The sequence below is a fragment of the Spinacia oleracea genome, chromosome 6, assembly GCF_020520425.1.
Source record: "Spinacia oleracea cultivar Varoflay chromosome 6, BTI_SOV_V1, whole genome shotgun sequence".
NCBI lineage: Eukaryota > Viridiplantae > Streptophyta > Magnoliopsida > Caryophyllales > Amaranthaceae > Spinacia > Spinacia oleracea.
In genome coordinates this window covers 23,867,162-23,882,802 of record NC_079492.1, presented here as the reverse complement: position 1 = coordinate 23,882,802, position 15,641 = coordinate 23,867,162, and the positions used below count along the sequence as shown (strand labels likewise).

General features: G+C 33.8%; 1 protein-coding gene and 1 long non-coding RNA gene across 3 annotated transcripts; both read left to right on the top strand.

Annotated features, from left to right (window-relative positions):
* The first annotated feature begins 576 nt into the window (after positions 1 to 576).
* LOC110803862 (protein FAR1-RELATED SEQUENCE 5-like) lies at positions 577 to 3,140 on the top strand. Its single transcript, XM_056832018.1, has 3 exons — positions 577 to 592; positions 989 to 1,890; positions 2,862 to 3,140. Exons 1-3 carry the CDS (start codon positions 577 to 579, stop codon positions 3,138 to 3,140), a joined length of 1,197 nt encoding a protein of 398 aa, XP_056687996.1.
* Positions 3,141 to 12,143: 9,003 nt separating this feature from the next.
* Positions 12,144 to 15,494, top strand: LOC130464239 (uncharacterized). Of its 2 annotated transcripts, XR_008924619.1 has the most exons (4): positions 12,144 to 12,284; positions 12,493 to 12,819; positions 12,999 to 13,075; positions 15,204 to 15,494. It is a non-coding gene; the product is annotated as an uncharacterized lncRNA (long non-coding RNA). The 2 variants fall into 2 exon arrangements; XR_008924618.1 differs by having other exon boundaries at positions 12,144 to 12,819.
* The last annotated feature ends 147 nt before the right edge of the window (positions 15,495 to 15,641 follow it).

The following is a 15,641-nucleotide window of genomic DNA, read 5'->3' as shown; positions in this document are numbered from 1 at the left end:
AAAGGGCAGTCGCATACCTCAATTACACGCAATCACCTTCACCAAATTTTCCATCTCTCTACTTTGCCTCCAACTCGCGATTCTCTCCTCCATCTCTCTGCCTCTCAAGCTCGCGATCACCTTCGCCTCTCCTCCAACTTCTATGAATTTCGCGATCACCTTCCTACCGGAAAACGAATAAGAACATCGAAGAGCAATGGATATTTCTGAAGTCATTGAGAATCAATCATCAGAAATCACACAAATTGATCTTAACAAAACGATTTATGAATCTGAGTCAAGTGCAAATTTACACATTCATAATGAAGGTAATCAATTATGCAATAACAAAATTATCAAATTATGCTATTTTTAAACAGAATTTCATACATTATATTGTAAAATTCAATTTGCAGATCATGAAGATGAAGAAGTGAGAGAGGTTGAAGATGACCTAGTTTTGATTTCTGCAATCACATAAGGTACCTACACATTTTCGTTTTTGATTAATGCGATTTGTTTTTTGCGTAAACATATAATTCTGCGATTTTGTGATTTTATTTTCTTCGTGCGTATATTCTGCAATTTGTGTAAACTATGCTATTAGTGTCGAGTAAATTGATTATTATTATATGTCCATAATTTTTACCTTGAAGTTAAACACTACTATGTTGTGATAAAGTATCACTATATCTATTTTGTGAGTTTTATACCTTGTTTATTGGCGTTTTAATTGCATAAAGGTAACTACGAAATAATAAAAGGTTACTATATGTATTTAAAGTGATGGACTATAGTATTTAAATGGATAATAGGTTAGTTTTGTATATAACATAGTATTGTAAGTTGGTAGCACAATTAGTTATTTACACAATAATTGAACTAATTGCAGAGATTACGGCTAAGGCAACAAATAATGGTGAAGAAATTTATGGTTAGTTGGTTGGAGAAACTAGGGCAAGTCTTACAAAAATATATGATTTGTATTGCCAACATGCGGCTGGTGTAGGTTTCTGTGTAAGGAAAGCAAAACAAGTACGAAAAGTTGGAACTACACAGGTCACAACAAAGCTGTTTCTATGTTCAGCAGTTGGAAAAAGAAACATTGTGTTGAAAAAAGACCAAAAACAGGAGAAAGATGAACTTGAAGGTCTACTAACAGAGGAAAATACTTCTGTGAAAAAACAGAAAAGAAAACCAAGAAGAGTTGCAATAACTATGACAGGTTGTAATGCTTTGATCAAAGCAAAACTGAATGATGGAGGTCAATTTGAGATAATACAGCATGTTATGGCCCACAACCACCCCCTGACAAGACAACAATGGAACCATTTACACCGCTCAGAACGTGAAATGACAGTACCTAAGGAGAAAGCAATAGAGGCTATGCATGAATCAGGTTTTCGACCTAGTGAGTCCTTTCGATACATGTCAAACGAAGCTGGTGGAGAAGATGATGTAGGACATTCATATAAGGATCATATGAATTTCTGTTATAAGCTGAAAATTAAGGCTATTGAAGGAGGAGATTCTCAAGTTGTATATGACAAACTGCAAGATGCTTATTATGAAGATCCTAATTTCTTTTTCAGAATAAGGTTGGATAAGGATGGAAGGGTTTGTAATTTTTTTTGGAGGGATTCGATGATGCTAGAAGATTACAAAATTTATGGTGATGTTACTGTCTTTGACACTACTTACAGAACAAACCGTTACAACCTCATCTGTGCACCGTTTGTGGGGATTAATAACCACTGGAAAAATACTATATTTGCGTGTGCATTATTAGGAGATGAGAAAACAGAATCCTTTGTGTGGCTTTTTGAGACTTTCAAAAAAGCTATGGGTGACAAAAGTCCAATCACACTCTTTATTGACCAAGATGGAGCTATGGCTAGAGCAATAAAGAAGGTAAGTTGATAATCATTTATGTAGTGACCTTTTTCAAAGATAATAACCATGATTTTAGGGGGATAGTAACTATTTTGATTCTTGCAAGTATTTCCAACCACAAGGCATAGACTTTGCCTGTGGCATTTGATGCAGAATGCAGTAACACGATTTGGAGTCCTGAAGAGTGATTCAACATTCTAAGCCGTTTCAACAAATGCTTGAGTGGTTGTCTGAATGAAGCTGAGTTTAACGCATGTTGGGAAGCAATGGTCACAAATTACAAACTAAAGGAACACATATGGTTCATCAGAATATATAAATTAAGACACAAGTGGGCAACGGCTCTGAGTAAGGACTTCTTCTCTGCTGGGATTTTGTCATCACAAAGGAGTGAGAGTACGAATAATGTTGTGGGTTTCATAGCTACTAAGAAGACTAGTTTAACCTAGTTCTATCACATATTTCAAGACACAATAAAGAGATGGAGAAGGACATAAGATATTGATGAATTCAACACCACCAAATCTATTCCGACTTCACACTATCCAATGACTTCGTTATTGAAACATGTTGCTCAAGTCTACACACATACACTTTTCATGGATTTTGAAGAAGAATTTAATCTTGTTGTTTCATCGCAAGTACAACTCATTCACACAAATGGACCGAAGATGATTTATCGAGTTTACCTTGAAGATAGAGCTGGCTCCGCACATTCGGTGATGTATGATCCACCGAATGAGATCATTATTTGTCCCTGCAAGAATTTTGAGGAGTCAGGTTGGTTGTGCTGTCATTGAATTCGTGTTCTACATCTGCATTCTGTTCAAAAAATCCCAGAGAAGTACATCTCCTTTAGATGGACAAAGTTCGCAAAGGTTGAAGTGTGGAACAAGCATGAGGCACAGCTAAAAGCTAAAGGATTATTGAACAGTTTCACCCCCTAGCGCTTACACATGCTGAGAAAATACTACATTCTGATCCTTAAGAGCCATACAATAGAGGAGGCTAGAAAAATACTTGAAGATAGCTTCAAGAAAGATTCAGAAGCTATTCAAACAATTTTTACAGCTACAAGCAACAATGAACAGAACACAACAAATACGACAACTGAGAATGAGAATTCTGTGCAAGTTTTGGACCCGGCTCATGCCAACACTAAAGGAAAGTCAAAAAAGAGGATTCCGGGGAGTTATGACAACTTTAACAAGGGGAAAAGGAGAAAGCACAGGGAATTTGGCTCCAAAACGCCTAAGCATTTATTCTGATTCTTGAGTTTATGTTCTATTTTGGTAATTCAGTTTTGTAATTTTGTTTCTATTCTGGTAACTATACTTTCAATGAAGGTCACTATGACTGGAGGAAGGACTACTTGTTGTTTTTTGGTAATTGATCCAATATTCATGTTATGCAAAGCAGACTTCACTACCATTGTGTGAACTGACAGAACAGGGAGTCCTGCTGAATTGATTTTATTTTGATGATGTTATAGTTGTCTCATAGTGATCTTTTTTTATATATAGTGCATGCATAGAACTATATATCCTACGTTGAAAATTCTCGTAGACAAAAGGTATGATTGGTTATATTAATACTAGAATTTGGATTTATTAACATTGGGAAGCTTCTTGTACCATAAAATAATAGGAAAGCCGAAAATACAATTAAAAATACTTGTCCGTAAAATAGTGACCTTTTATGATTATATAATAACCGCAAAAATTGCAATACACCAAAAGTCAACGCAAGTCAACTTAGGTTTGGAAAATTTTCACATATGGTTGCGTATTTGTTATAGGATTAGGCTATTGTCTGACAATACACACCTAAGCAAAAAAAAAATCCAAAAAAAAATATTCTGCAAAATAGTGACCTTTTCACATATTATAATAACCTCAAATGGCAATTAGTACTTTTACAAAATATAATTCCAAAATATAAGTCAACTTGAATATGGAATTTCCACTTACATAACCAGTGGGGAAAATGGTTAACTGTCCTACAAAATACAGCTGCAAATTAATTGTTTAGTTGATGATTACATTTAACTGCCTTTTAATTCTGTTCAAAATATTGATTGTGTTGCTTGTTACCTCCTCTGTACTTCATTTAGTAGCAACCTTGCCCTTTCCTTTCCTTTTCTTGTCCAATTCTTTTGCAATCTGTTCTCTCCGAGGCCGGAAGTCTGCCATTTTAGTCAGCACATCTAACTTGCTCGTGTTCATGTCAGAAAGCACCAAAGAAGCCCCAATTTGGGCCCGTAGAAGTCCCCTAATTGGAGCCTGCCAAATTTTGAAATATATAAAGATTAGAACACATTTAAAAAGATTTGAAACAAAAAAATAACAATCACAAAGAACAAAAAAATCAAATGTTCTCAAAGCATCACATTTGAACACATTATCTCCCTCAAAGTAGATCATGCTTGTCATCACATAAACTGCATCATCAAAGTTGGGTTTCGCAGATTTCCAGTTTATCGTTGGACATTCCATGGCGTAGTTTAACATGTCTATTGCGGCTTGTGGAAGCTTTTCATCAATAAATGTATTGAAATTTTCACACTTCAAGCAAATGGAAACAACATTAGGTTCGACACTACATTTACTATGGACAAGTTTAACTAAGAGATAGAGAAGTACCAATACACCCGCCAACAATGCAAAGTCATCAAGCTTGGTTTTATTGTAACTCTTACTGCCAAGACACTGCACTTTGCCTTCCTTCAAATTTAAGACAAGTAGGAAACAATGCTTACAATAAAACACGGGAACGAATACCTGCACAAACCAATTTTAATTACATAGTGACTATTTAAATTATATATAGAGACCCTTTTTGCACATTTCATAACCTGCTGTTCTATCTAGCTCATTCACCACATTCACCAGACACTTAATTCAGGTAACTAGCATATAAGTGCACACAACAATATTAAATTCCATCGTCTTTTCATACCCTCCCTCAAACAGACAAAACATAAAAACATTTATCCCAATATCAGTCCCACTAGGATACACTAGTATGCATCCAATAATAGTCATTATATATTATAAAAAGGACACTGTGTATAAGAGAAACGTTTCACAGTTTTGAATTACATATGTATAAGATTGTTACCAGTTCAAGCTTTGACACATCGAAGTTGTTTGAAGGCAATTGAATCCAATTCCTCCAACTCTGATGTAGAACGTCTATTTGTTGTGACTCAACTTCCAACGTAGATAGTATGCTTTTTGCTACATCTATTAATTCAGCCTTCAACAAACAACATGAAAAAGAATTTTATTAAGGAAAAATGATACCCTAACTAGTTAGTAGTAAGTTGTTTTAAACTATTAATTTAACAAAAAACTCACACTCATTGAGACACCGAGATACACTTTTGTAGCTCCTTCCTCACGATTCTTCTGGTTTTCATTAAGAAGAAGAGCCAAACAATAAATGATATTACAGTCAATATCTCCAGAAGATTCTCCTAATGACCAAAACTCAATTCTTGGAATCATGTAGTCATCATGAAATGAAACCAATTGCTCACTGGAAATTAAAGTAGATGTAAGAAGAAGAAAAAAAAAGGTCACTATGGTTTCCCTACAGGTGTCTATATATATTGAAAGGGTCAATGATCTGATAAAACAATGTACTTACTTGGAAACCATGCATCCATCATCAATAAGGCAATAGTCAACGAGTTCTTGGACGAACTCAGATAGAAACTTCATATCTTTGATATTGGACTTCAGAAATGGTGTAACTAAAATATTGCCACCATCAGAAGCCTTCCAAGTTACAGCCGAACATTTGGCACCACCATTTTCCAAAACATGCTCGAATCCGATTGTGGGTATTATAACATCCTCAGTATTATCCATATGATGATTGTTAGGATGGTCAAGATTAGGATCGTCAAGATTAGGCTCGTTAAGATTAGGCTCGTCAAGATTAGGCTCGTCAAGATTTGGATGTTGGTTTATGTTGTTGTGAAAGAAGTAGTTAGTAATACAAATCAGCCAGTAGAAGAAACAAAGTAAAAACCAAAAAATTAACAATAAATAAAGGTAAATAAAGCTAAAAAGGAACACAATCTTTTAGTAAAAGGACTTTTTAGTGTTAAATATGAACTTCATGTTATAGTAACATTTTTTTAAAATATAGTAACCCATTGTTAACATATAGGAATAAATAAAGGTGAAGTGAATGTTACCATGCAGTTATCAAAAGCTGCAATATTATCCAATCCACCACGTAGTTTGGTCACCCAAATGACAAGCTCTGCAATCTCATCAACTATTGCATGCACACGAGGATCACTAAAAATGCATCTGACTGGGATATTTGGGGAGACGACGAGGTGGTCTCATGATGCATTGAGAAAAGAAGCTCTTTAATCTGGTCCATGTAGAAATTTGAGACAATTTCCATATCCCTTCTCATGAACAAGAAGTTCTCATATACTTTCTGCAAAAAAAATTTGAACAGAAAAAGTGAATAATAAATGTAAAACAAATATACAAAATAAAAATTAAATAATCATAGACTAAAGAACTTACATCAACAGCAATTGCACGAATGTCGTCATCTGACATAGAACCAGGGGGAAGCCGGAAACAGATTTCCCTTTGACTAGCATGTTGATCTCCTCTGCCCTCTTCATTTGAAGCTTGGTTAGCTTGGTTAGCTCGCAAAGCAGCATCAACATCTTCTCCCGTGTAAACTTGGCCATCCACAAACACTAACTTCTCACTTACAGGGTAGATCCTAGAATCTAGAAGCCCACATCCAAAACTCTTACAACTCATCTCAAGTTTTACTCTATTTCTAACAAGGTCATTGGTCCAATGTTGAATTGTTGAGTCTAGTGCAACATTCCTAAACTTCAAACGGTGGAAATAAATGATTTCTAACATGACAACACAACCACAACACCATTCAGGAGACTCGGCAAAAGGTTTAGGATTTTTAAGACCTTTATAACTTGCAACAGCTTCACAAAGTCTGTCAAGTACATATTTAGATCAATTATGTCTTGATTTCATTCACATCAAATACACTCTTGGCTATCCTCAAATCAACGATTCTGTTTGCAGTAGGGGCTAAAAAGGAGGAAAGAGCATGCATAACAAACAACTGTTTGAACTCATCCATACGATCGTCAGTCAAAAGAGGAATCCTTTCCTCAACCAAATTCAAAGTTATTGACTCATTAAGGTCATGCCCAAACCTACGTCTCCACTCAATCTTCAAGGGGTAATCGGGGTTGGTTTCATTAGCACTACGAGAATTTTCTACAACCTCTTTCATGGGTTCAAAGGTAAACAGAAAACATCATAAACATCAAATCTGAAACAACGAAATCTCTTTTCTAGTCAATTGTAAACATACAGCTAATGGGGTCAAAACTATCTACCAACCACCCTAACATAGAAGTTTATGTCCGGGTCAGTTGTACACTCAGCAACCCCCCAAACCCAATGTCAACAACAGCCTTTTTCTGGTTCTCAGATAAACCAGAAATAAGTTCAACCAATTTTGCAGGCCTACACCTTGTCTTGAAGGTCTTGCTGTAAAACAGAAAGTATGGAATAGATAATTTAAAAAAAAAGAACTCGAACTTCACAAGTGACACAGAAGATACAATATATATATTAAAGGACATTATGTACTAGAAAATATATGCATATTAATGTTACTATTAGTCTTAAATTGTTTAATTGAACAAGGGTTATGAAGTTGAATAGGGAAGCATAAAATAAGATGCTATGACAATCTATACACACCACAGTTTGGAATTTTGCGCAATTAAAGATATGACAAAATAGAAATCCACAATGCAACACAGAAGATACTATATAAAAGTAAATGACACTATGTACTAGAAAAATAGTAATAAAATGTATTAGCTTACGTCTGTGCATCAGATGGTTTTGTTTCAATATTATCACCACCAGACATGTTGGCCCCTTCTTGAAATGTGACAACCTTTCGCTTCTTAGTTGGTGGTTTCACTGGTGGATCATCTTGTTGCTGAACCACTGGCCGTTTCTTAGTTGCTACTGTTTTCCTTTTCCCAATTCCTTTCACAATATGCTTCAATGGCACCTCATCTACACAATAAATTAACAGAAATCAGTGTGCAAAATAAATATTCCAAAACAATACTCTACTACATATAGTGACCATCACTGAGAGTATAGTAACCATTATATTTATTCCAATTACAATTACCTCAATTATACACAATAATACTTAAAACAATAGCATAGTGACCTTTAATTAGTGAATGTAGACAATAAATAGGTATTATCAGACCAATGAACCACAAAAATCAACAACAAAATGCATAGAACAGTAATTCTGAAAATTAGTCAAATTTAACACTAAATCATGGCCACAAAACTTCAAATTATGAATGTTTACAACAACCTAGCTATTATCAAATCAATATACAACAAAAATCAGCAAAACATGCTTAGAAACCCTAATTTTGAAAATTAGGGACACAAACCCTAATTCGTGAACGGAAAAATTTATATCAAACAAAAACTTGAAAAACCTCTAGTAGAATCTCAAAAATGCATCAATGCGAGGTAATATGAACACATAAAAACATGAAAAAGCAAAAAAAAACATCGTAAAATTGGCGAACGAAAGGTAAAGGAATTAAAAAAAAATGGAAAAAGAAAATAAACCTAAATTTTCGGTTGATTTAGGTGAACTAAGGAGGATTCTTCCACCTCCAGCTGAAGTATCTCCCCTACTGAGTCCTCCTCGAGCTCGAGATGAACTACCTCCCCTACTGAGTCCTCCTCGAGTTCGACATGAAGTACCTCCCCTGGTTCTTGGCGACATTGATAATGGAGGAGAGAGAAATTGAAGATGAAGAGACGAATTGCAGAAGATCGAGAGAAGAAGAAGGAGAAACGGAGGAGAGATTAAGCCGTGAATGAGGAGAGAGAAAATAGTGGACGAGTAAATGAAAGAGAAGAGGAAGAAACAACAAATATAAATTGGGCTTAATTCATTCACACGTGTGAATAGAATTAGTGAGGGGATAACCTTCCTCTATTAGGCTTGGTCCACAATAATAATAGGTGGGCCAGGTTTATTTAAGAAAAATACTTAGTGCTAAGGCGTGTGTTCTAATGTGTAATGTAATAATGTTGCAGAAAATGGTGGAACATGACGACCCTATGAAGCTAATGAAGAAGGAAGATTCGCTATTTGGCCAACTTGTGAAGGAATATTGGTCCCATTTTCATCTGCAGAGCAAACAAATTGAACAAAATGCAGCAGCAACACCATTCTGAATACATATGTCACGATTATTTTGTCCTCGATATTGAAGAAATACAATTATTTTTTGTTGATCTTGTACATACTGAAGCTTGGTAGATGGTAGGGTTGCCTTAGTTCAAACCCCGTCTCCTATTTTGAGTGATAACGATAAGAATAACAAAATCGCTAATGGAATTGTAATTCACCAGTATCCATTTTCCCAGGCTTTCAGCTCATGTATAGGTTTAACCATTTCAGATTTGCTGCTTTTACTATATGTTGATGATTCTGTCAGCTAAGGAAGTATCCCCCTTCCCCAATTTGAGGGCCCTAGGCAAAGTTGAAAAAAAGGGCCCCTTAATAATAAAAAGACCAATTTTTTCCCTTTTCCAATCAACATAATACTACATACTCCCTCCGTATTTATTTAAGAGATATACTTGGTCGGGCAAGGGTATTAAGAAGAAAAATTGAATAAAATAAAATAATAAAGTAAGTGGGGTTGGGTAGATATTTTAATAAGTAAACAAGTGGGGACCATGTCATTTTGGGAAGTGGGAGGTGGGAGTGTGTTTATGAAATTATTTGTTTAATAGGATGATGGGTCATAGGGTAAATTAAATGTATTATTTAAGTAGATGGTGGGGTTGATAAGTTACTAAAAATGGCAAATGTATATCTTAAAAAAATACGGCCGGAAAAGACAAGTATATCCCTTAAATAAATACAGAAGGATTAATAAATAAATTTGAGCACCTGTAAAATAAAAATTTGGACAGAACATCCCCCAAAAAAAAAAGCTCCAGAATTCAATTGGGCAACTGATTGTAAATATGTTACAAAATATTAGATTGAAAATAAATAAATAATAATAAGTATATAAATTTTTATATATAGCGGTCTTACGTAAAAGACCGTATTGGTGTCATATAAGTTAAGCATGAAATCAATAAGTTAAGCACTGGAACTAATTAGTTAAACACGGGAACCAATTAGTTAAACAAAGAAACTAATTAGGTAAACACTAAAACTAATTAATTAAGCAATAAAAGCAATTAAAGTGGTCTTTAGCAATTAAAGTGGTCTTTCCGGAGAGAGTGATGGATAGCTCAGTTGGTTAGAGCTTTCATCACCGATCCAGGTGATCATGGGATCAATTCCCATCTCCGCCCTTGTGGCTCATTCGCACACAAAAAAAAAGTGGTCTTTCCGATAAGACGGTCTTACACAAAAGTTGCCGTAATAAGTAAATACAACTCTTGGGATTGAAGGAACAAAGGTGTTTTAAGCCGCCGTTGGCAATCCATTACAAACATAATACTACATTGATAACTCAAATAATAGAACTCGAAGGTACCACTAGTTGTCAATCTTTTACAAAAAAAATACTACATTGAAACTAAAAGAATCGGATTGATTAATTATGTAATTGAAAGTGAAAGAATCAAAATGAAGGGATTGAAGGGACGAAGGTGCTAAGTTGGCTACCGCAGCGCCGCCTTCCGCCTCCTTGTTGCGCCGCCGCGTGAGTAGTAATTGGTAAAAGAGCAGTTAGCAAATAATTTGATAGAGAACAACCAAATATAAGAAAGAGGGGAAGGATTGATAATGATGATTGATGAATAAGTTTCTCCCCTGTATATCTTAATAATCTTTTTCTCGTTGCCATTGTTTTGATTTGGAGAGCTTCAGAGTAGGGAATTGGAGAATTAGGTAATTCGATTAATTGATTTTAGCTGTTGAAAAAATAAAAAAGTTTGAATTTTCCCAATTTGGGAACGGAAGAACAGAACATGAGAAGGAGATAAATGGTCAGAAGAATCAAAGCGAAGATTTAGTCCGTGATTTTTGCATTGGAAAATGGTTAATTGAACAACATTTTGTTTTTTTTTCCTTTCCCGCTTGCCCATAATACTAAATACAGATAATCTAATAACGTAAAGAGTTTTTATTTTTTTTGGGCTCCCTTTTGGCTTGGGCCCTAGGCGGTCGTACTCCCCGCTAGACCTGGTTATTGGACAGGGTAATCCAATGGATATAGGGTTAGGGTCAAGTTAATAGGGCTTTTATTGGGCAGGGCTCTTATTGGACAGAGTCTTTATTGGACAGGGTCATTATAGGGTCAAACTTATACTACAATTATTTTGAAAATAAAAATAGTAATGATACAAAAAATTACATGCATAGCTTCGTATTTACTTGTACTTGCACATGGCTCTTTTGTTTTTCATTTTTCATTGCTCGTTTATTGACCCGTCCAATAATGACCCGCTATTGACCCGCGACCCGCTTTTGACCCGCCCATTATCGACCCTCTAAAAATGACCCTTTCAATACCCGACCCTCTTTTGACCCGCACCGACCCTGACCCGCCCCGCCCGATAACCAGGCCTACTCCCCGCCTAACCCTAGGGCAGGGCTCCCCCAACCCCATTATACAGTGTACACCATTGGTTATTTAGCTAAACAACATATATGTAACTTATGGAGAAGAATCAAGTTTAAGAGATTAATTGAGTATAAATTACGGAGTATTATTTAAACATCATTATCAAATCGTACCTACACCTGTATCTCTATTCTATAAAGGAACAGCTGAGGTCATTTTAGTAATTATGCTTTTCGTGTCCCCCAGTTAAAAGACTAAAATACCCCTACACAGTTCTACAGTTTAATTGCACGACAAACCTTAAAGTAACGCCCAAAATCAATCCTGTTAACTCAATTACCAAAGTTGGTGTTGATTGATTGATTAAATCAGGAAATAAATGAAAATAAGGAAAAGGAAAAGAAAAAGAAAATATTACAATTATTTTGAAATGGAAAGAATCCTGTTATTTTGAAATCTTTCACAAAACAGAAAAATCTGTCAAAAAAAGTCAAAATACAAAGCAAATAAGGAAATATCATCCGTAAATCCAGCCAAGAAATATGCATATAAACCCCCAGCAAGGAAAATCACGCATAACCTAAGGAAAATCACGCATAAACTAGAAAAAGAATATGTGCATAAACCAACCAAGAAATCAAGCATAAATCTTATTACAAATTGTTACAAATCAAATTAGAAAAACTCCAATAAAAAACTCCAGAAGAACTCCATCACCGTTCTTCTTCAAGTCGTCCCGATACAGGTAAGTAACATCTTCTCCCGAATCCTTGCAAGAAAATAAAAACAGAAACTAAACAAGTTTTTATGCATAATTTCTTTGCATAAACAAATGTTCTTTTTTATGATTCTTATGCACATTTGTAAATTTCTATGTATAAACAAATGTTCTTTTTTATGATTGTTGCTATGTAGATTGAATCTGTCTAACTAAAATACTTGCGTTTTTGCAGATTTCAAAATATAAGGTATGTAATATAATATGCATGCTTTTATTGATTTTAATTAATTATTTCATATTTTAATTCATGCTTATTTCATATTCTAATTCATGTTTATTTTTTTATGCAGATTTCAAAATATTAGGTATGCTTTTATTGATTTTAATTAATTATTTCATATTTTAATATTTTACTTGATTTTAATATCTAATTGCAGATTTCAAAATATATGACATAACATAAATTTGTGTTATTGGAATTATGAATTGCATCGGTTTTTATGAAGCTTTTAATTTGCGTTTTAAGTTCATAACAAGATACAATAACCAAAGAGTTAAGGTATGTTCCCCATCAATCTCTTAAGCAGAAACAATTTTAAGTAATATGTATACTTTTATTGATTTTAGTTAATTATTTCAGATTTTAATTCATGTTTTTAATTAAAATAAATCTGAAATAATCTACGAAACAAATAATCTAAAATCATGAAAATTTGAAATAAATAATTATTTTTGCAGGTTTTTATTTATGTTCTAAGTTCGATTTTAAGTTGGTTGTTAAGTTCGCCAAGTCATACAATAACCCATGACATAAGGTATGTGCCCCATCAATATCTTAAAAAAATAAATAGTAATATGTATGCTTCTATTTATTTTAATTAATTAATACAGATTTTTAGTTCATGTTTTAATTAAATAATCACTTATTTGATTTTAATCTCTAATTTCATATTTTATTAGGTTCTAGGAATGCAATACACTAAAAAACACAATCCAGAAAAAATAACACGCAAAATACGGACCTTTTTGCAGTCAATAGAGAGGAAGAGAAACTAATAGTTTCGTTTTGTTGTACCTGCATAATACACTGTTGTCACCATTATTGTAAAGAAACCTAAAAGGCAAATGTTATATACAACCTATCATTACTAAAACAAACACACTATTACGAATTGAACCAAACTACCTAGAAAACAATGCTTAAACTGAACTATCAGAACAAATGAACTAATGAAAACAAAAGAATAAACTAAACTAATCAGATTAACTGAAATAATCATAACAATTAAACTAATCAAAACAACAGAAAACAATTAAACTTTTCAGATTAACTTAACTAATCAGAACAATTGAACTAATCTAAAGCCAAGTTATATAGCTAGCAATCTAGCATATACCAGCAATTTTGTCAGATATGGTTAAAATAAAGGTCTGGAAAAAAATCGAACATGCTTAAACTCACCAAATTTTTTAAAAAAACACCAGAAATAATTAGAAAATCAAAAATGCTTAAACTCCCAAATTTTAAATAACAAGTAAATCTGGATGGAACAAAAAGTTCTGGAAAAAAACACCGAACATGCTTAAACTCACCAAATTTAAAACCCTAATTTTATCAGATTTAATTAACGTATCAAGTCAATCCTTCATATCAAATGCAGAATAAGCTCCAATAAACAACCACATTTTGAAAAAAGCGAGAACATTACACTGGGACAAAAACCCTAATTTCCGACAATTCTTTAAACACCCAAATTCACAACAACTACATCCAAATTCCCAAATTAATCGACAAATTATCACTAGAAAATCACAAACCCCATTGCAAAGTACATAATAGCATTAACAAAACCAAACAAATCTAATCTCATGGAAATAGCTCAAACCCTTGATTATAAAAAACAAAATCAAATGCTGAATAAGCTCATCGGACATGCTTAACCCACAAAATTAAAATAAAGGTAAATTTAATTCATACCTGGGTCCGGTGCCTCGCCCATCGCCTTGCCCATCTCCTAGCTCAGCGCTTCGCCCATCGCCTCTACATCTTCCTCTCCAATCCATAGAATTTCACGACATGCAAACCAAAAAACACCAGAAATAATTAGTGCTTAAACAAAAACAACATAAAGACGATAAATCAAAGCCAAAACAACAAGATCTTGAAATTTAGAAAGAAAAAAAGCAAAAAAAATCAATAGAATTCACAAGAAATAAAAAGCAAAAAATGATAATAAAATCACTTAAACAAAACGCGACCAGGACTCAAGAGAAACGAGAGAGATAACAAAGAAATAAGGAAAAAATAGAAGATAAAATAGGAGGAGAGAGTTGAACGAACCAGAGAAGAGATCTAAAGATGGTGAACGGTGAATCAAGAGTAGATCCAGAGAGGAGACGGTGAACCATACCTTATCGGCGGTGAATCCGCCAGGCATCTCATCATTAAGGAGAGAGACTTAAAGAGGTGAGTTAAGAAAATAGGTGAGAGAGAGGAGGAGATATAGTAATCGCCATTTTTGCTCAAATTTGAGGAGAGAGAAACAAATAGGTTAGAGAAGGAGCAATTGTTCCTCGGATACTCCGTATGATGTGTTTCTAGAAGCCCCAAAAAAAATCTGAATTCCTACCTAAATACTTCGATAATAATCATTTACTCCATAGTCCGTATTAATTAGCTCATATATTTTCTAGAGTATGAGTGACTGCTTCGTATGTTTTATACCCCGATAATAATCATTTATTTTTTCAACTTATGAGTTCTTTACTTATTTAGAAAATAAAATTTTAAAAAAGAAAAATTTGGTAAAGGTGATTAGCTACTAAAATAAAATAAAATTATTACTTCAACAAGTTTAAGCTACCCTGACTAAGTAATTTTCTGAATTAATTAGCTTCTATTGTGTTTTAACACTAAAAGATATTTTTTTAATGTTCATGCAGTTTAATGGACGCAATCGAGACATGGAAACAGTATTCCCAACGTTCGGAAATAAGTGCAAAGGAGTGCATGTGATTAAGCAAGTACATTGCGAAAAGAAAAAAAATGTGAAACACACTATTTTATATGTAGTATGTTGAATTACTTTACATTAGTACTAATATTTAGATTAACCGATTCACTATTTAGATTGACATATTTGTATGACCTCATTGTTTTTAAATATGAACTATGTGAATTATTTTGAAGCGCTTAATATTTGACGTGATTAGTTGTAACAACCCAATTTTAGGTTTTTTAAAAAATTCGCACGCATCGCGTGCATATAAGACTAGTATATAAATATTGTAAGAGTCAATATTGTAGATATAAATTTTGTAAGAGTCAATATTTAGATTGCTGAAAATGCATTTGTAGGAAACTTTGTTACGCAATTTCCT

Excerpts from the sequence above, each read along its gene's own strand:
- LOC110803862 (XM_056832018.1), top strand. Across the intron at positions 1,891-2,861 it reads TGGCTAGAGCAATAAAGAAG|AGCCATACAATAGAGGAGGC; the intron begins GTAAGTTGATAA and ends CTGATCCTTAAG.